Source organism: Dama dama, chromosome 4, assembly GCF_033118175.1.
Source record: "Dama dama isolate Ldn47 chromosome 4, ASM3311817v1, whole genome shotgun sequence".
Taxonomy (NCBI): domain Eukaryota; kingdom Metazoa; phylum Chordata; class Mammalia; order Artiodactyla; family Cervidae; genus Dama; species Dama dama.
The window spans coordinates 7,963,652-7,984,271 of NC_083684.1; the positions used below are offsets into that span (position 1 = coordinate 7,963,652).

At 42.7% G+C, this 20,620-nt stretch overlaps 1 protein-coding gene across 1 annotated transcript in view; it reads right to left on the reverse strand.

Moving 5' to 3' along the window:
- Positions 1 to 2,921: 2,921 nt before the first annotated feature.
- Positions 2,922 to 20,620, reverse strand: part of SF3B3 (splicing factor 3b subunit 3) — a 38,706-nt gene continuing 21,007 nt past the window's right edge. The window contains exons 12-26 of the mRNA XM_061137570.1: positions 18,826 to 18,977; positions 18,367 to 18,522; positions 17,223 to 17,378; positions 16,589 to 16,732; positions 14,350 to 14,472; positions 13,475 to 13,629; positions 8,987 to 9,161; positions 8,102 to 8,307; positions 7,847 to 8,003; positions 6,682 to 6,807; positions 6,053 to 6,265; positions 5,391 to 5,489; positions 4,615 to 4,758; positions 3,903 to 4,007; positions 2,922 to 3,523 (exon numbers count right to left, since the gene is read on the reverse strand). Of these exons, the coding sequence (XP_060993553.1) occupies positions 3,383 to 3,523; positions 3,903 to 4,007; positions 4,615 to 4,758; positions 5,391 to 5,489; positions 6,053 to 6,265; positions 6,682 to 6,807; positions 7,847 to 8,003; positions 8,102 to 8,307; positions 8,987 to 9,161; positions 13,475 to 13,629; positions 14,350 to 14,472; positions 16,589 to 16,732; positions 17,223 to 17,378; positions 18,367 to 18,522; positions 18,826 to 18,977 (2,252 nt within the window). The 3' untranslated portion in view covers positions 2,922 to 3,382. The remainder of the gene's footprint in view (positions 3,524 to 3,902; positions 4,008 to 4,614; positions 4,759 to 5,390; positions 5,490 to 6,052; positions 6,266 to 6,681; positions 6,808 to 7,846; positions 8,004 to 8,101; positions 8,308 to 8,986; positions 9,162 to 13,474; positions 13,630 to 14,349; positions 14,473 to 16,588; positions 16,733 to 17,222; positions 17,379 to 18,366; positions 18,523 to 18,825; positions 18,978 to 20,620) is intronic.

A 20,620-nucleotide genomic window follows, 5' to 3' on the forward strand; every position in this document is an offset into this window, starting at 1 on the left:
AGAACGAGCAAACTCATGGACATGCAGAGGAAGCGCAATGGTGACAATTCCTGGGTACAAAACCTAAAAACTCAAGCAGCAAAACAAAAAGATGAGCAAGTGGGACTCCATTAGACTATCATACAGCAAAAAAAAAAAACAAAGTAAAAGACATCCTATGGAATGGGGAAATTATTTGCAAGCCAGGTATCTACTAAAGGGTTAACATCCAAAAGCATAAAGAACTCATAGAACTCAACAGCAAAAACACAAAAAATCCAACTAAAAAATGGGCAAAGGACCTGAACAGGCTTTTTTCTTTATAAGATACATGAATGGCCAACAAGTACGTGAAAAGATGCTCAATGCAAATCAAACCACAATACGCTAAATCAGTTCTCGCCTGTTAGAACCGGCATGAATAAGCGATAAATGGTGCTGAGGATGTGAGGAAAGGGGGAATCGTGCACTGTTGGTGGGACTGTAAACCGGTGTAGCCACTATCATACAGTGGTACAGCCACTGGTACAGTACAGAGAACTCTCAAAAACTTGAAAATGTGGTGTATGTGGATGTATAGTAAAATACTACTCAGTCATAAAGAAGGAAATCCTGCCATTTGCAGGATTGGATAAATCTTGAGGGCATTATGCTCAAGTGAAATAAGCCAGACACAAGACGACAAATTACCCTGTAAGTTCACTTTTATACAGAATCTTAAAAAAACCAAATAACAAAACTTATAGAAAAAGGTCAGACTTGTGAGGGAAGGAGTGGAGGGGAGAATGGGGGGACAGGACACTATGACAAAGAGGTCAAAAGACAGAACTTCCAGTTAAAAGAGAAATTGCTTGCCCAAGCTCACTCGGCAGTTATTTGGCCTGACCAGATCAAACACGTTGCCTGCTTACTTCACATGTGTAGGCTTCTTCTCCCCTACTAGAATGTTAAGTTCAGCTGAGCAAGCCCTGAGAATTTCTCACGTGCTTAGCACAATGCTCAGAATATTAGCTCATAATCTGCTGTCATCTATCATATAACAGTTTCCAATACACACCCATATTTCTCTGACAATTCCACTGAGCATGTACCATCTTCCCTGGGAACAAAAGAGAACCTTGGAGAACACTGGAAGCACAGGATGATCCAGTGTGAAATTCACCCTTGCCTGACCTACGGGTAGCTCTCAGGTGGGGCAGTAATCACATGACCATATACATTCCCAGTTGTTGTATAAGATCTAAAATTAAGGTTCAGTTATCATATGCTATAAAATCAGAAGGGCTTCAAATGGCCGAATCCCAAGTTTCCCTCCCCACTGTTTTCATGCCCACCTCTGGGGAGCAGTCTGTGGGTTTATTCCAACAAGCCAATCACACCTTCCCAAAGGAATTAGGAATTCCCCTTTGCTGATATTCCAAAGCCTCCCAAAGCCCCGTTGTTTACTGGGTTCCTGAGTGCAATCCCCCTGTTGTCTTGCATAGCCTGCAGTGTCCCTAAGTGATATGTGGTTTCTCCCTCCCCTGGGCTGGACCAATAAACCCATGTCTACCTGGTCAGAACAACAACAACAAAAGGGTGGTTAATTCCTGATTCTATAGAGATCAAGTTTTCCTTTCCTTGGAACGCTGTTCAGTGTTATGTGCCAGCCTGGATGGGAGGGGAGTTTGGCGGAGAATGGATACATGAATATGTATGGTTAAGTCCCTTTGCTATTCACCTGAAACTATCACTGTTAACTGGCTATACCAATACAAAATAAGGAGTTTAAAGTTTGGGGAAAAAAAACATTTCCTTTCTTACATAACTGCCTACTATTGTACGAAGAGGAGAGAGGCTGGGAACAAGGAGCTACTGCTCAAACATCTATGCCGTCTCCCATATTACGGCACATCAATGCCATAGTCTGATAGATGACATGGAATGGGTGGGGGCCACGGGGAAAATGAGCCCTAGAATCAGGCTATACAAATGTAATTCCAGAGTATGGTCTTCTAAGCATACCCATGAGCTAAGTGAGAAAGAAAAGTGTCCGCTAGGGATTCAATGCCTGGCAAAATGAGGTCTCTACTGACCAACCTCGTATCAAGCTATGACTGAAGAGATACCGTTCCAGGGACGGCATCAGGGACACTGCACTGTGGAATGTCAGCTGTTGGAGGTCAAAGATTCTACCGAACCACGTTCACTCCTGACTCTCACCCGTGCCTGCCCCAAAGTTCTGTCCAGTTGAAGTACTGAGCACACACACAGAGAAGCGTATTACTCTATGAAGCACTCGGAAAGAATCTGACTTGGGCCTCAGTGAAGTTAAGGGACTGCCCAGAATGTTAAGGCTTCCCACACAGCTCGACAGGGGAAGGCTTGACAGCGGAATTCTTAAGTGTGAGCTGGAACATTTGAGTCTGGGTCACTTCCAGCCACAACTCCGCATACTCTGAGGGCCTTCCGGAGCTATGCTGAAGACAGCCCCTCTCCAGCCCATTACCCATGTGCCTTTCTTTTAAAAGTGACCACATGTACTGATTATTCCCAAGGGCAGGTTCTTCTGTACTTACTGATCCTTCCCAGTAGACAGATGGCAAATGATTATTTCAAGGACTGTGGAAGTAAAAGGAGCATCTACTAAGAGATGAGGCAGCTGGAATTCAGACCAAATCCTTCACTCTACAACCTCAAAGTAGAAGGGAGGCAAAACAGGGAAGAAGACATCAGCCACCCTTCCTCACTAATCCAATGGGAAGAGGTATGGACGACAACATATCATTAGAGTCCACGCTTCATCTGCATCACAGCAAAGACTAGGCCGGCACAGAGCTGGGAGTGCGAGGCCATAGGGTGGCAGAAGTCCAAGTTGGTTGGAAGCAGGATACTATTTTCCAACTCAAGGCTCAATCTTCCACCTAAATTCTCACCCCCAGAAAAGACACACGGACGCCAGCCACCTCAAAAGCTAGGTTTGTATTCCTGGTTAGGTTCCAAAGTGGTAGAACTCCGGAGCTGTACTATAACCAACCTGGGCCCCACCTCAGCTAGGCCCCACAAAGACAACATCATACAAAACTGTATTTACAGGTAAACCAGTTAAAAATTAAAGGTGTGTACAAAAGTAGGCAGGATAGCCAAAAATATCAATGCAAGAAAGCTTTGGGAAAAGGGACACTGTATTCCACACCAGAACCTGGGGGCAATGGATTATGTACCAGGCAAGGAGAAGGGTACAAATCTCGGTGCCAATGTTAGGGGAAACCTGTCGCTCCTGGAAAAGAGTGGATGGGGAAGAGCTACTAGCTTTAACATTACAAAGTCTTAATTATCACCACCCTTCTTCTGTCACAGAGATTCACAGCCCCATGGTGAGGGAAATAAAGTCTCTGATAAGCCCCACAGGAAAAGGAAGAGCTCAGAAGGCATAGCGAGTCCGGATGTCCTCAAGCTTCTTGGACACCTCAGGTGGGGTTCGGTCCAGTTCTTCAGAGACATTCTTTTGTTTGTTGGGCTCCATGGAGTTGAACTGTTCACAGAGATCTCCATCAATCACATTCTAAGACATGGAAAGACGGGAAAGAAAGAAAAAGGTGAGATGCCCAAAGAAAATGGCACATGCTAAAGCAGCAACTGCCAGGAAAGGTTTTTTTCTCCCTCAGATATCTGAACTCCAGTTATAGTGCCAGGAACACTATTCAAAATTGCCTGAGGAAAACTGGGTGAAAGCTTTTCTCTGGCTATGGTCTGTCCTGAGGGAAGAGGTCTCTGAATATCACTAACTATTCTTCCCCCATTACTGCCTCCATAAATCCATCCCCCCAATGCTCCTTCATTCAAGACTCTGCTGATTTTTAAGGGTGGGAGGCCCAAAGATAAGACTAGTTAAATGGGCTGAGAATCCCCCTTTCCAACCCGAGTTTCCAAGAAAGACCTACCTTAACAGGGAAATAGTAGGAACGAAAGCTGAGGTGGTCTCGCCCACAGAGAGGGGGGTGCTCGGACCGGAGGTGCATTTCCACATGCTGGAAGAAGTCATGGTCCTGGCGGAAAAAAACAAAGGATCAATCACTAAAGAAAAAAGATTTCAACTACTAGTCTATGGTTTTTCCAAAGGCACAGTGAGCAGATAGGCCATTGATTTTTACCACCCAAGCAGATGTGAAGTAACTGTTCCTCAGGTTTCCTACTACACCAAGATAGCTAAAACCTAAATGAAAACCCCTTTGTATTTGCAGAATATGAGAGAAAACACCATATGCAAAGAGTGGTTTGTGAAGTCAGATTCCTAATCCCATCTTCCTTGGCTACAACTACATAAACCAAATTTAGCCAATCCCAGACTTGACCCTAGGAAGCATTAAGTACCCAGTCCACACCAGCCCATCTGGTGTGGCTCTGGGGCTTCCACCCCTGACTATCCTATAGTCACATCAGAAAACTGAACCAAACCCTGGCATATAAACATCAATGGCTTTCCCCAAGGGAAAAAGTCAAGATTCCTTTCTCCTAGATACTCCTGTCACCTTACAAAAATTCCACAACACTCCTAGTTGCATATGAACACAAACTGGACTGCCCTCTTAGGCCGATTTAACACTAAGGAACAACTCAAAGAATGAAAAGCCAGAGGAGTGTGGAAGATGTTACCTCATGGGATGTGAATGGGACAAGGATGCCAATGCCTCCTGACAAAGTGGTGTAGACAAGCGATTCTGAGCCTCCAGGGATCAGCGTGGTCTTCTGTAAGGAAAGTACTGTTTCGCCCACATGATAGTTCATTATCACTTCTGCCTGCAAGTTAAAACCAGACTAGTCACTATGTGTGCCCTCAGAAGACTGTTCCAGATTCCCAAGAGCAAACTGCACTTCCAAAGGGCACATTTCACCACCTTGATAAATTCATAAATTATTAAAATTTAAACATACTTTGAAATGTTCTTAGCATAGAGTTTAATACCTTCACAAACATGCTGAAAGTAGATAATTTCTGATTTATAACTGAAAAACATTTTTGTTAAATATCAAGTTTGCAAAAAAGGAAGAAACAAGGAAAGTTTAAAAAACTGCAATCTATAGGCTTGTCTTCTAAAGTAAAATGGATCTATTTTTAAAGTTCAGAGCTACAAAAGAAGACACCTACAGAAGAGGAAAGCCCAGGACACACTGAAGAAAGAGCTGGTTAGTGTCCTGAGGGAGCCTGTGCAACCACAGTTTCCAAGGAGCCCACTATGTGCGGAAGAGATTCACAATGCTAAAATGTCTCAGAAGAATCTGTTCTATCACGAGAACACGGTAGTCGCTTGGTTATCTTGTGTCAAAGCCACCATGCACACAGTCACGTGCACTGTGGACGAAACACTAAAGAAATGCTTCTTTGGTGAAGGTCCTGATGCCCCTCCTTGGGGCCGCTTCCGCAAGCCTACCTTCTGAGAGGCCCCGTTGAGCAAGCCCCGATCCCACAGGGCTTTGTTTCCAGTGGGATCCTCGTCCACTTCATCATTGGTGTTGGGTGGGAGCCGCACCTAAAATGAAGAGAGACAAATCAGAGAGCTGGGTTCTCACTCACTGACCTTGGTCACCAAGCAGCACGTCTGCCCCAGGTCCCTGCAAGCAAACCTGGGGGCACTGCATTTGGCAGACCTGAGCCAGCACCTGTTCTGCTGTCCAGTGAGTGAGAAACTCAAGAGCTATTCAAGAAAATCCAGACTGGGCTTTAAAAGATAAGCCAAGGGTGAGGAGAGACGCTTGAGAGGGAGAAGACAACATGTTTAATTACGGCGATTTGCTGGTGCGGCAGAAACCAACACAACACTGTAAAGCAATCTTCTTCCAACTGAAAAATAAAATACAAAGAGAGCCCCAAATTCTGGCAAAGAGTGAGAGTCTTAGTCCTGAGTTCAAACTCAATCTATCATTATTAAGTCACTTGGCATGGGGAAGAAGGCAGTGAACAGCAGGATGGGGGCAGAGGAAGCTAAAAGCATGTTACACCCATTTTTACTTTCCAAATTAGAGATTACAGTATTACCACAAATTGGGCCACTTTTTTCATACAGCACTATAACCCAAGTAAAAATCAACTTACCACACAAATGTTGCCAAACTTGTCTGCCCCAGCCACAGTATCATAGTCAAGCAGGCTAGCTGTGGTCACCCATCGGGGGTAGGTATCATCAGCAAAGATGATGAGCTGGTTCTCATTACGCTTGTAGCGAACCCAGATGAAACTTTCTTGGACATCAGATACAATTACCCTGTGTCCAATTGTCTGGATCCCAGAGATGTAGTTGGCGATATGCTGGGAAAAACAAGGACAGCAAGGTATAACCCTGGGGTGCAGAATCAACAGGAAAAGTCCAGGTTACCCTGACTGCAACATAGATAGGGTCTAAAGAATGGCACACACCAAAGAACAGCAGTCAGCAAGAACTTCCTAGAAGGTGGGAAAAAGAGCTGACTGGTTTTAACATGGTGGGAAAATATGCTTAATTGTCAGTTTAACTCCTTACAGACACAAGCAGGATAGAAATCTGGCTCTCGAAGTAAAGAAGTCAAGAAACCTACCTACTCTTCCCCTTCTCAAGAGCCTAACTGTTAGCCCAGGAAGACAAAGACAGTCCAGATAAAGACACGATTCTAACAGCTGCTGTCCATCACCCTGCTTGGGTCTCCTTCCTCACAAGCTAGATCTGGACCCTCCACCAGCATATTTACCTTGTTCTCACACTTGCGGAGTAACTTCTTCTTTCCGAGGTCATAGACTCGCAGAAGTTTTCCAACACCAATCAACACTCTCCCTTGGAATGGGGCAATAGCAGCAGGGACCTCTTCCACTGGAGTCTGTGAGAGGAAAAACAGGTGATGCGGCTGCTTTCAACACATACAGCTACACGCCCTCAACCCCAAACGACTTTACAGGCATCTGTCAGGAAGACAGACAATGAGAGGCCTTCTTTGGCTCATCAGAGAAAATAAACCCACACATATAACGAACAGTCCCTGTAAAACCAGGTGTTTGGGTAAACAGATCAGAAACACTCCCTTTTGGCAAGTGGATCAATGAATGCCACAGGTGAAAAGAAGTCCTGGTACCTGATGAACACTGCCCCAGAGCCGATGCTAACTGAAGTGGCACCATTAACTCAAAGTGAAGCCTCAGTATCAGAGAAGTGACTGGGGCATGTGGAGGGAGAGGAAAAGAGTGCTAGAGACAAGTAAAGGAGATGCAGTGACTTTAGCACAAAGGCGGCTCTGTGAAACAGTTATTTCCTATAGTAACATGCCCCTTGTGGAAGGCCAAGAGAAATCACATTCATGTGCTGTCAGTGTAGAAGAGAGATGAAGAATGCTTAAAAAAAAAAAAAAAAATTATATATATATATAACATGACCTTAATTCTGTAGAACTGCTGAATTCTGGTCACAAATGGCTGCCTACTTAGTAAGCCAAGAAAATACGGGGCTCATTCATTATGCATCTATTCCCCTTAGAGGGTGGTTAGCATACAGGCCTCCAGTGGGACCAGCAGGCAGTGGCGTGTCACTGGAGCATTTTTCACGTGCCACTAAGAGATGGGTCAGAAAGACCTGATCCACGACTGATACAAAACTGGTTAAGTCTAAAGGACTTAGGGGCTTCCCAGGTGGCTCAATGGTAGAGAGTCTGCCTGCCAATGTGGAAACGCGGGTTCAATCTTTTGGTCGGAAAGATCCCCTGGAAAAGGAAATGACTACCTACTCCAGTATTCTTGCCTGGAAAAACCCATGGATAGAGGAGCCTGGTGGGCTGCAGTCCGTGGGGTCGCAAGAGTTGGACACAACTTAGAGACTAAACAACAAGTAGGACTTAAGATCCAGGAAAGCCACTGTCTGGTTCCTACCTTGTGCAAAAACTCCAGCTTTTCCCCATTGTTCACGAGCTTGTAGGTATAGACAAAGCCCCCAGCGACAGATCGGGGGTTCAGTATCAGGTCTTTGGCCACGCCCACCAGCACATACCAGTCATCACCAGTGTTGGAGAACCTGCACACAGCCACGCTGCATTTTCAAAGAAAGAATCAGGAGTCAGGCATTAGGCACAGCCCAGGGAATTCCCATTCCAGTCTTCAAAACCCTGCATGGTCAGGGCCCCTTACCTAAAAGCGGCTTCATTCTGTTCCAGCTGGACAAGGTCCAATGTGTTCCCCTGAATAGGATTCATCACTCGGATCACAGAGGCCCACTGCCCATTGCCAGCCTTAGGAGCCCCAAAAATGGACTCGGGGAGGTTTTCATTGAGGAATGCTGCTGCCATCTCTGCGGCCAGCTCTCGCTCATCCTCCCCTGCTGCTTCTACCATTTCCTAAATCCAAAGAAGCAAGAAGAGTTGGTGCGTTCAGAGGTGGGTGCTGGGTGAGAAGTGGATAAACAAGAACACCTCCAGGGGGTGTTCGCAATACACAAAACAGCAACGTCTGTCCACCAAAATCATTATTCCCCTAAATGAAGATCAAAGGGAGAGGCGTACAAATAAGGGGAAGAGGAAAAGATAACTAAGGGGAAACTAAAATCATCAGCTGTGGTGAACACTTGAGAAACGTGAAGATGAAGACTGATTACTTCCTCTCTTCTGGGCCAGATACAGTTTTACATAGTGGGGACTATTTTTTGCTGAGAAATAATTTCTGGAAGGAGATGGTGTTGTGAAGAATACAAAAGCTGTCTTCTTTGGGCCCAAATCCAGGAAAGATATAACACAGGCTATTTTGGAAGTTCCAGGAGAGAACTGTTCCAGAGAAGAATAAATACTGTTCCAGTATTTATTCAGCTCAATATTAAATAAATCCAGGTCAACATTTCAGTCCTAAGTCACAAGAAAGCCCCTGAAAAACAAAGGACTGTGGCAAAGGACTCTGTTTGAAGGACCTGAAAAGACTCTGGATCTTTAAATATAACAAAGGCATTAGACATCAATTACAGAGGTTTAAACATGGTTTCACAAGACTGCCTTTTTATTGAACCCTGAAGGTCAACTGCATTACCTCTGCCATCTGCTGCTTCCTCTGAGCTTTAGTGGCCTCAGTGTAGGCATTGTGGTCAGTCTCAATGATGATAAGGTTGTTACTTTCAGGGTGGATAACAAATTTCCTGGGTGTGTACTGCAGTGGAAAGGCTACTTGATTGAAGACAGCACCCAGCTTCTCCAATGCCAAAATCCTATGGCAAAAGGCAAGGAGTTAATAGGTCACCCACTCAGGACCAAGAAACTGGTGTTGAAAGGGTCAGCAAGCAGTCACAGCTCTAATATCAGCATTGGGGAATATAAAACAATACCCTTCTCATCTAGAAGACTATGCACAAGAGACAGGAGATCTGGGAAGGGCCTTTTACTTCAGCAACAGCCCATCACTGTTCACAGTGATTCCAGTTTCCCCCAGTAAAATTTACATTAGAACCCTCAAAGATCTGTTTTATCCCTCCAATGATAACGTGATAGTGAAAAGTTAAAATCTCTTCTTGCACTGCAATTACCCGAATATATGTGATTACTTGTGTGACAGTGTTTCATAAAATAAAGTGAATGCCATCCTGAATGAAAATCACGTAGGCTTTAGGAAACCCACACAATGCAGAAAGAGATGGTAAGTATGAGATCTACAACCTCTGTCAAGCAGAAAGAAATATTCATAAGTCAAATTATGTGCAAAATAGGCAGAACTCAGATGCTCTTAAAAATATAGACACTTCAAAGTGCTGAAAGAAAAAAAAAACAGCTAATTAAGAATCATTTAAAAAGAGTACATTACAAAAACCAGAACATTTTCTACAAGACAATGATTAGCAACATTCCAGGGCTTACCTGGTAGGTCAGTGGTAAAGAACCCACCTACCAATACAAGAGACATGGGTTTGAACCCTGTGGTCAGGAAGATTGCCTGGAGAAGGAAATGACAATCCACTCTAATATTCTTGCCTGGGAAATCCCATGGACAGAGGAGTCTGGCAGTCCATGGGGTCACAAAAGAGTTGGACACGACTTAGCAACTCAACAACACTCTACTCCCATAAATATCCAAAATACTATGAGGGAGTAATGAGCAAGGTTCATTTCTTTGCAGACATAAATCAAATACTTCACCAAATTCAGACTTAAATTGAAGAAAGTGGGGAAAACCACTAGACCATTCAGCTATGACCTAAATCAAATCCCTTATGATTATACAGGGAAAGTGAGAAACAGACTTAAGGGACTAGATCTGACAGCCAGAGTGCCTGATGAACTATGGACAGAGGTCAGTGACACTGTACAGGAGACAGGGATCAAGACCATCCCCAAGAAAAAGAAATGCAAAAAAGCAAAACGGCTAACTGAGGAGGCCTTACAAATAGCTGTGAAAAGGAGAAGTGAAAAGCAAAGGAGAAAAGGAAAGATATATCTATTTGAACGCAGAGTTCCAAAGAATAGCCAGGAGATAAGAAAGCCTTCCTCTGTGATCAGTGCAAAGAAATAGAGGAAAACAATACAATAGGAAAGACTAGAGATCTCTTCAAGAAAATTAGAGATACCAAGGGAACATTTCATGCAAAGATGGGCTCGATAAAGGACAGAAATGGTATGGACCTAACAGAAGCAGAAGATATTAAGAAGAGATGGCAAGAATACACGGAAGAACTCTATAAAAAAGATCTTTATGACCCAGATTATCATGATGGTGTGATCACTCACCTAGAGGCAGACATCCTGGAATGCAAAGGCAAGTGGGCCTAGAAAGCATCACTACGAACAAAGCTAGTGGAGGTGATGGAATTCCAGTTGAGCTATTTCAAATCCTAAAAGATGATGCTGTGAAAGTGCTGCACTCAATTTGTCAGCAAATTTGGAAAACTCAAAAGTGGCCACAGGACTGGAAAAGGTCAGTTTTCATCCCAATCCCTAAGAAAGGCAATGCCAAGGAATGCTCAAACTACTGCACAATTGCACTCATCTCACACGCTAGTAAAGTAATGCTCAAAATTCTCCAAGCCAGGCTTCAGCAATATGTGAACCATGAACTTCCAGATGTTCAAGCTAGTTTTAGAAAAGGCAGAGGAGCCAGAGATCAAATTGCCAACATTTGCTGGATCATCGAAAAAACAAGAGAGTTCCAGAAAAACATCTATTTCTGCTTTATTGACTATGCCAAAGCCTTTGACTGTGTGGATCAAAATAAACTGTGGAAAATTCTGAAGGAGATGGGAATACCAGACCACCTGACCTGCCTCTTGAGAAACCTGTATGCAGGTCAAGAAGCAACAGTTAGAACTAGATGTGGAACAACAGACTGGTTCCAAATAGGAAAAGGAGTACGTCAAGGCTGTATATTGTCACCCTGCTTATTTAACTTATATGCAGAATACATCATGAGAAACGCTGGGCTGGAGGAAGCACAAGCTGGAGTCAAGATTGCTGGGAGAAATAGCAATAACCTCAGATATGCAGATGACACCACCGTAAAGTAAAGAACTAAAGAGCCTCTTGATGAAAGTGAAAGAGGACAGCAAAAAAGTTGGCTTAAAGCTTAACATTCAGAAAACTAAGATCATGGCATCCGGTCCCATCACTTCATGGTAAATAGATGGAGAAATAGTGGAAACAGTGCCTGACTTTATTTTGGGGGGCTCCAAAATCACTGCAGATGGTGACTGCAGCCATGAAATTAAAAGATGCTTACTCCTTGGAAGGAAAGTTATGACCAACCTAGACAGCATATTAAAAAAGCAGAGACATTACTTTGTCAACAAAGGTCCATCTAGTCAAGGCTATGGTTTTTCCAGTAGTCACATATGGATGTGAGAGTTGGACTATAAAGAAAGTGAGCGCCGAAGAATTGATGCTTTTGAACTATGGTGTTGGAGATCCAACCAGTCCGTCCTAAAGGAGATCAGTCCTGGGTGTTCATTGGGAGGACTGATGTTGAAGCTGAAACTCCAATACTTTGGCCACCTGATGCGAAGAGCTGACTCATTTGAAAAGATCCTGATGTTGGGAAAGATTGAAGGCAGGAAGAGAAGGGGACGACAGAGGATGAGATGGTTGAATGGTATCAGAGACTCAATGGACATGAGTTTGGGTAACCTCCAGGAGCTGGTGATGGACAGGGAGGCCTGGCATGCTGCGGTTCATGGGGTCGCCAAGAGTCGGATACGACTGAGCGACTGAACTGAACTTACCAACATGTGAGTTTAAAAAAAAAAAAAAATCAACTGCTAAACAGTAAAGACTGTCATTCTCTTAAGAAAAAAAAGAGAAAATATCTGCAAATCATGTTATCTGATAAGACAATTGTATACAGAATATAAAAAGAACTCTTATAATTCAATAATAAAAAGACAATAATCCAATATACCTCACTGATGAAAATGTAAAATGGTGTAGCCACTTGAGAAAGCAGTGCAGCAGTTTCTAAAAAAGTTAAAGTTACTAGCAATTCCATTCTTACAGGTATATACCCAAGAAAAAAGAAAATATACACACAAATAGACCCTTGTACACGAGTGTTCATAGCAACATTATTCATAATAGTCAACAATGGAAATGACTGGTTCTGACAGTAAGTACCATGACCATGCAGTCTTCCCTGATTTTCTTCTGGGAGGAAAATGCTGATGCTTAAAAAAAAAAAAAAACTGAAAATCTGTGGTGTTGTCAAAATTTATAGGAATCCAGGAAATTGCACATGTCAATAAAACAACTAAAGAACCCATGGATGAGGCTAAGACTTAACAGGCAGAGATGTGTGTGAAAAGCATTCCAAGAACAAGTGCAGAGGTAACAAACCAGGAAGGAACACATGGAGGTGTGCAGGGAGAACAAGTCTGCTGGAGCCAAAGATGCTGAAGCTTAAAAACAGAGAACAGTGATGATAAAGTTTCTGAAAGCTTATGCAAACAAATCTGGGAGTTCACTTGACTAAGTAATAAGTGATTCATATACCAAGAGGCCAGAGTTCCATTGTAAACAAGCAACAGTTGTAACTAGAACACGTGAATGGCACTGGTGACATTAAAGAGTTAAAAAAGAAAACAAAACAAAACCAACCACCAAAATTTGACAAAGTCAAAACTGACTAGGTTATCTTCCATCTTGCAATACAGACAGTGCTCACTCCAATGTGATCAGTATAAATAATCTGTCAACCAGCAAAAGGTCTAAATTAATTTTGAGGTTAATAAATAAGATATAACACTGCAAATGCAAGACACAGTGAGAAAAGACAATCAGTGATCCAACAATGCCTGCTCTAACACTAATTCAACAGCATGGCCCTGGAAAACAAGAATCTTACATCTCAGAGACTGAACTACATTGCCAAATATGAAAACATGGTCCCAAAGTCTTAACAGAAGCTAAAACTCCCACACACCGAAACTTGGCTACCAGGTACTCAAATCCTGAGTCAATGAAGGTTTCAATTACAACACACCAGGCCCAGGGCAGAGTCGGCTCTGTGCCAGCCTCTCATGGGGCTTCAGCCGTGGGACCCTCTCACCTCAGGGTATTGGTGGAGATGGCCACAATGCCCTCAGGGCACTGTTCAGAGGCGAAGCCAGAGGCAAATTCCAGGGTCTCATAAGACAGGGGAGTGAGATGGAAACGAGACTGGTAAGAATAGCTCAACCATGAGCGGCTTGACATGGCCAGCACCTGAGGAAAGAAAAACATCTCCAATAAGCTTGGGAAAAGCCCAAACAAACATGATGTACTAACCCAATTACTCTGTCCCCAGATTTCAGCGTGTGAAATACCCCAAGGCATTTTAGAAATAAAAGGCTACCTTAAGAAAGAGAGGTCTACAGAAGGGTCAGTACAGCATTTGCTACAAGTGCTGGCTCCTAGCCAGCAATCACTCAATCTCCGATCCCGGGCTCCATGTGTGTAAAATGAGAATACCAACACAAAGCTAGAGAGCTGCAAGGATTCAACTGCAGTAACAAGTAAAGAAGCGGCAGGTCCCTCAGCAACACTGACATTCTTAACTACAAAAGAATACAATGTTTCCTGGCCTCTTTCACATTGCACAGTAAGTCACAATACCTATACCAGTTTACTCCTAGGTAGTGGTATCCTACATGGGAGGTTTCCAGCTAACTCTCAGTTCACTCCATTTGCTCAGCCTCAGGGCTGAAGGGATCGATATTCTAACGCACCTATAACTTAATCATGGCACAGTGCCATGGAACCTCAGTTAAGAAGCTCTAGATTAAAGGACTCAAGATTTACTGCATGAAGGAACTGAATCAAGATAAAGTTAATGTCCAACTAACTAACTACAACACTTGTGAATTAATGACAGCAAGATTTATGCCACAGGGCTCAGTTGATGCCACTAATATCCAAAAACTTACTGCCCCTTTCATTACTTACTGCCTCCTGGCCTTGCATCCGGACACGAAAGAGTTTCACAGGACGGGACCCCAGGTACCTAGTGCGGGTGTCAGACAGGTCCCCAGTGACAGGGTCCAGGACAGTTCTCAGCAACACACCGTTCTAATAAAAATGAGAGAGGAGTTTAAGGCCTAGGCATAATGGAAGCTTCTTTAGCTACCCTATTTCCGTTGGAAGAAAATGACTAGGTGGTTTAAATATACAGTCATCAGCCAGCCGTTCATTCACTTTCCTAAACCACTCACTCAAATAGTTACTGAGCATTTACTAAGTGAAAAGCAGTTTCCTTTCATCATATATCCTTAAAAATTTTTACCCTTTATGTTAAACCCTTTACAATTTTAAGATACATGTACAGTTTAATATACCCATGCCTATTGTGGTCTCTAAATACCATTTCCCTTAAAAAAAATAAGAATCCTGAGAGAAATGGCTTATTCCAATCTGAAGCAAGAATGTTCCAGATGTGTGGAGCACTTCCTTGTGTCAGAAGGAAGCCCCCAAAGATAGTGGGCACCTGTTAATTGGACAAAGGAAGCAACTTCAAAAGGAAAACTCCCACTTTTCTAAATTGTGGGAACTTAGTATCTAAAACAAAGACTGTGATAGTCTGATGTAAATCTAAAAATCTGCAAATGTTACCTAAAATTAAAACAAAAACAAACATTTCATCAGTCTTCATTGGAGATTGCTATGGCACCAACCTCTTACTCTAAAAAACAAGTGAACAAAGGGGGAAAAGTGAGGAATTTATCCAAGAACTCGGGTCTGAAGGCCGTGATGCAGTCCCCATGGCAGTGGTAGTGCAGCTGGACGCACCACCCAGAATCAGAAACACGCGCTCTGCCCTGGGGATGAGGAAGAATCGCGCTGCGATTTTCTGGGAGGCCAGCACACGCGTAGGATGGGAAGTAGGAAATTCCCCAAGAAAAATGAGCTGGTTTCTTTTTAACAAGCTGAGACAGTTGTTAAAAGAAACATGAGGACTTCTCTGGTGGCCCAGTGGCTGAGACCCGGTGCCCCCAATGCAGGGGGCCCGGTTTCAATCCTGGTCAGGGAGCAAGATCACACATGCTTCAACCAAGACCTGACACAGTCAAATAAACAATAAAACAATGTGAGAGGATTAAGCAGATAAAAACTGGACAGTTTTATGCAGATTCTGAGTAGAACCAAAAGTAAAAACATTTTTCAGAACAGAAAAAAAGGGAGAAAATGAGAACATGGGGGTATCAGAAGCTATTAAGGAACTTAAATTCTGTTAAGCGTGATATTAAAGCTTCAAAATACACACACACACTCCTCTGTTACAGCTACATTCTCAAGTTCTTATAGATGACACTATATTGGATCTGCCTTAAAAGAGAAGAGAAGAGAGAGGCAAAATGCTGATAACTGGTGATGGGTACATGGAGGTTCATTTCATTAGTCTAACTCCTGGGCACGTTTGAGAATTTCTAAATTAGGAAGTAAAATTAAAAAGCAAACAGTTCCCTGGGCTAGGCAAAAAAAAAAAAAAAAGGATATGGTCAAAACCCGACACTCTCTGTTTCTTGCGTTCCTGCCTTTCATGCCATGAAGAGCCTAGGGGCCCTTTATTGCTATGTTCATGGAGCCCATTATGAACAGTGAGGCCCTCTGTATCCACGGATTCTGAATCCACAATTCAACCAACCACAGATCAAAAATATTTCAGGGGGAAGAAAAAGCAGAAAATTCCAAAAAATAAACTTGAATTGGCTGCAAATGTACAGCAACTATTTATACAGCATTTACCTTATATTAGGTAATTAAGTAATCTAGAGATGATTTAATTAAAGGTTACGAGAATATACAACCATTATGCCATTTTATATAAGGGACTTGAGTATCCTCTGATTTTTGGTTTCCAAGGGAGATCCTGGAACCAACCCCAAGGACATTGAGGAACAACTGAATTATAGTCTCACAAACTGCAAACTGTGAAAACCATAGGCGATATAGTTCTGACCCAAAACAGTCACTGCTAAGCAATTTTATCAGACTCTATAAAATACTTTTTTCCAGGCCTGATTTCTTCTAAATTAGAGCGAAAACAAGTGGAACCGAGAGCAACACTGATCACTTTTCATAAGGTGGGTAACTAAAACACAGGCACAGAAAATACCTGCATTAAACAAAGCAGTCATGAAGTAAAAGATGCCCTGACCCCAGGAGTGTGAGTTTCTGGATCTCTTACCTGGAGTCCAATATTCAGGTACAAGAAGCCAATAGAACCTCTCTCCCCCAGTTCATCCTGCTTCTCAGTCCCACCCATTTCCACGATACATAAGGACTCAGGCTGGGCCGGGAGAGCCTGCATGCTCAAAGGCTGCAAACAGTCCTAAAGAGGAAAGAGAAAATAAAATACAGCAAGTGACCAACTTTGGGAAAAAACCTGCCCAGAAAAATATAATTCTTAAAAGTGAAGAACAGCTCTTTTTCGTGGACATGGGAAACCTGAAGAATGAGTTCTCAACAGGTATGGGGTCACTAGAGAACTAAACCTTAAAACAAGCTCTGGGGAGGACTGGGCTTTCTCTTTTTTGTAGAAGTGGATAATGATAAAAGTAAATAAGCACAGGGCACCTTTTTAAAGTCATCTAAGGCTCTTTTCTGTAAACATAGTCTTGGATTTTGTTTTTATTTGTTTAAACTAAAAAAGGGAATCAGGACTTAAGCCAAAGAAACATTTAGTAGTCTTGGATCAGTCATTTTAAAGCACTGCAGAAGACTCCTGAGGTGTGCTGCTACAATAATCAGAAGCAGAAGTATAGATTCAGGGCCCGGCCCAGCCCAGCTGGAAGACCCTTGAAGGTGAGGGTGACACTCACTGAGGGGTCCAAGGAGATGATCCTGACAGTGTTGTCCACCAGCCCCACAGCCAGGAAGCGAGACCGCTGCTCTCCAGGGGGCACATTGGCCAGACTCATGCATACCACGTCTGCTGACATCTCCTTCCGCTCCGTGTACTCGTTCAGCTGTCCTGACTGCAGGATTGAAGACAGAGGTCACAGACCACGCCACCCCACCCCCAACTCCTGAGCCTGGAGAAGAAAGGGGGCTTGCTAAGTAAGTTCTTTTTTGCTTCCTCTCACTCTTCTTACTATAATTGGTGACCAAGAATTTCTCTACTTGAGGTTCCAAGACTGAAATCTTCAGGCTAATGGCAAGCAAAATTACTGACAAGATAATCAAGAGACCTTTGACAAGTATAATGCATCACAAGTTTCCTAAGCCAACCGAGATCTCAGGAAATGAAAATATATCACTGTTTTATCTGTTCATAAAAAGACTCATGGGTGAAACAGAATTCAAATATGGTAGTTAGAGACAAAACATTTCAATCACAGGTACAGTTACACTATACAAGTTGGTCACATCCAGAGATTTCTTGAGTATAATTAAATATGGCTATCTTTCCATATATAAAAGTAAAACAAAATTTTCTGAAACTGAATCAGACTGCAGAAATTAAACACATAGCAAATATCTGGTGGGAAAAAGTGCGAAGGTCAGAAAAAGCATTTTATTGCTAAGACGGCATTTCATAACTCCAGTTTAAGAATTAAAGACATGAAAATGTATCCCCTCCAACTCCCAGTAAAGGACTTTCCCACCTCATTTCTCCTTGTGAATATATAATCTAGACACCTGGACTGCAGCTCCCATCTTCAACTCTGAACTCTACACTAAGTCCCACTGCTGCTGCTAAGACACTTCAGTTGTGTCTGACTCTGCAATCCCACAGACGGCAACCCACCAGGCTCCCCCGTCCCTGGGATTCTCCAGGCAAGCATACTGGAGTGGGTTGCCATTTCCTTCTCCAATGCATGAAAGTGAAAAATGAAAGTGAAGTCGCTCAGTCAGTCCTGTCAGACTCTTAGCGACCCCATGGACTGCAGCCTACCAGGCTCCTCCGACCATGGGATTTTCCAGGCAAGACTAAGTCCCACAGTGAACAGTAAAATAACATACGGGATCCATTTCAAAATAGACCAGTTCTCCTCCTGTTAGGGCGATCACCACTTGTCGCTGGTTCACCGCACATTTCACAATTGTTTTCTTCCCAGGAGTCTTCCACTCATTGACTCGCTTGTCTGCTCGGATATGCCGAATCCCATCAGGATACACCTCGAGGCAGTAAGAGAAAAACCCCAACTTTAGCCATTTAGTGATTAGTGATTATAAGCATGACCCTCATACCATCGGATCTGTCAGATCTAGAGGCATTGCATTTGAAGCACCAGTTGGGTCAATGACAAGAAGAGTTTAGGGTTCCAGGCAAAGTTAACTTCAAAAAAGTTCATGTTTCACAGCATTAATTTCAAAGAAGTTCAAAGCTCATTAATGTGAACCCAGCAACCAACACCACAATGAAGTCAGAGAAAGGACAAAGTAAGGGAAGCAGGTAAGTGGCTCTCTGAGAATCCTCACCTGCACCAAGGCATCGTCTCCTAACAAGGAGCAGGACAAGGTAGGGGTAGTGCCCAGAAACCCAGAGTCAGTCACTTCTTCTACAGTCTCTCCGATGGACAACACCAGTGTGGCATTCACGAAAGACACAATGATGTAGGCATCAAACTCATCTGAAAAGGAAAGAGAATAAAGAAGCTGGTTAGCAGAGAATTCATCAGCTACAAAGCCAAATGAAACACACTAAGCATTCTCTTCAGAAGCCTTCCAAGGCACTTCTTCTATGTGGAGCCATCACACTCATGTGGCAAACAGCGTAGGATGATCCAAAAGATAATTAATGGTCATAACAGCCTACAGATACACTTTGCTTCCTTAAATGGCTAAAGAGTTAATAGAGTACACATGCCCACATCTAGTACCTTGGAAAACTAATATTTTCCTGAGAACTTTGCTAGAAAAATCCAAGAAAAAAGTAAGAGGAAATTTTGAATACTACAATATTTTTGTATTCAAAATATCTTTGTATTCAATTCAGTATGTATTGAAGCTAAAGCTTCTTTCAGGTGCCAGTCACAATCCATTAAGAGACACTCCCTATAACCAAAAAAGGTCTCCCCCTTTTTCTGAAAGAATCTTACATAGGAACATAAGACCTAATGAATAAAACAAGTGACTATTTTAGCCTCCATGAGACTAAGTCATTCTAGGATACGGAGTTGGAAACTAAGAATCCTAGGATGTCCCAGAAGGAATGATGTAAGAACACTGGATAACCAGGAAGAGGGGTGGTGGTGGGGGGAGGCAATTTGTATTGTCAGCCCTTGACCTCTCTAACTTTTTGTATTTAAAAATCCTAATGGTTCAGTGGTCACAAGCAATCCAATTAGAATCTGCTTTCCATTTAATAAAATGTATTTGGATAAACAAACACCAACAAGTTTTGAAAAGATGTCAGAGGCATACAAGCAACCCCAAAAATTTCTCACGTACATCCCATAGTTAAAAGCTGTCTATTTCCTACACATTCCACCCCACAACATAGAACAATTTCCGTGTGTGTCTCCCATATTTAGAACAATGTTTGGCATAAAGCTTGATAAATGCTCAATAGATGTACATTCATTTTTTTAAAAGATGAATTGAGATTTTCCTACATTTTAATTTTCTGTTCAATTTCCCTCTTCCTGCCCCCTTCACACAGAAATCTGGCAAGCGAGGGCCAGAATGCCAAGTAGACAAGGTAACAGACTGGAGTGGCTACCTCACTCTTAGCAGAAGCAGTGAAAGCTTGCTGGAGCCCTTGTCTGAGTCCAACATCATAGGCCTGATCCATCCCACTCACATCAAGGACACAGTTTGGATTCTGATTGCTCCAAAAGTGGTTCAGCTTAACTAAGATTACTCAGTAGGTTCAGCAGAATTAGTGTTCTTTACAGAAAAGGGACCAGATGAAAATGAATTAGGTTGGCCAAAAAACTTCATTCAAGTTTTTCAGTAACAGCCTACAGAAAAATCTGAACAAACTTTCGACCAACCCAGCATTACTGGTGTGACCTATAGTAGCATTCTGAATTAGGAGGAGGTAAAATCAATCTAGTAGATGGCAATCAGCATTTTAAAATATAAACATATAGAAATATAATTTATAATTTATTAAGGGTTAAGTACTGTCCTGAAACACTTTTGCTTCAATTAATAACATGTGAGCACTGAATGAGTGGCTGAAAGGCAAAAATCGAAAGATTTTCCCAATGGATATAATCTTAATGGCTACATCAGGGATCCAGAGGAACGGTTCAATTTCCAAATCACA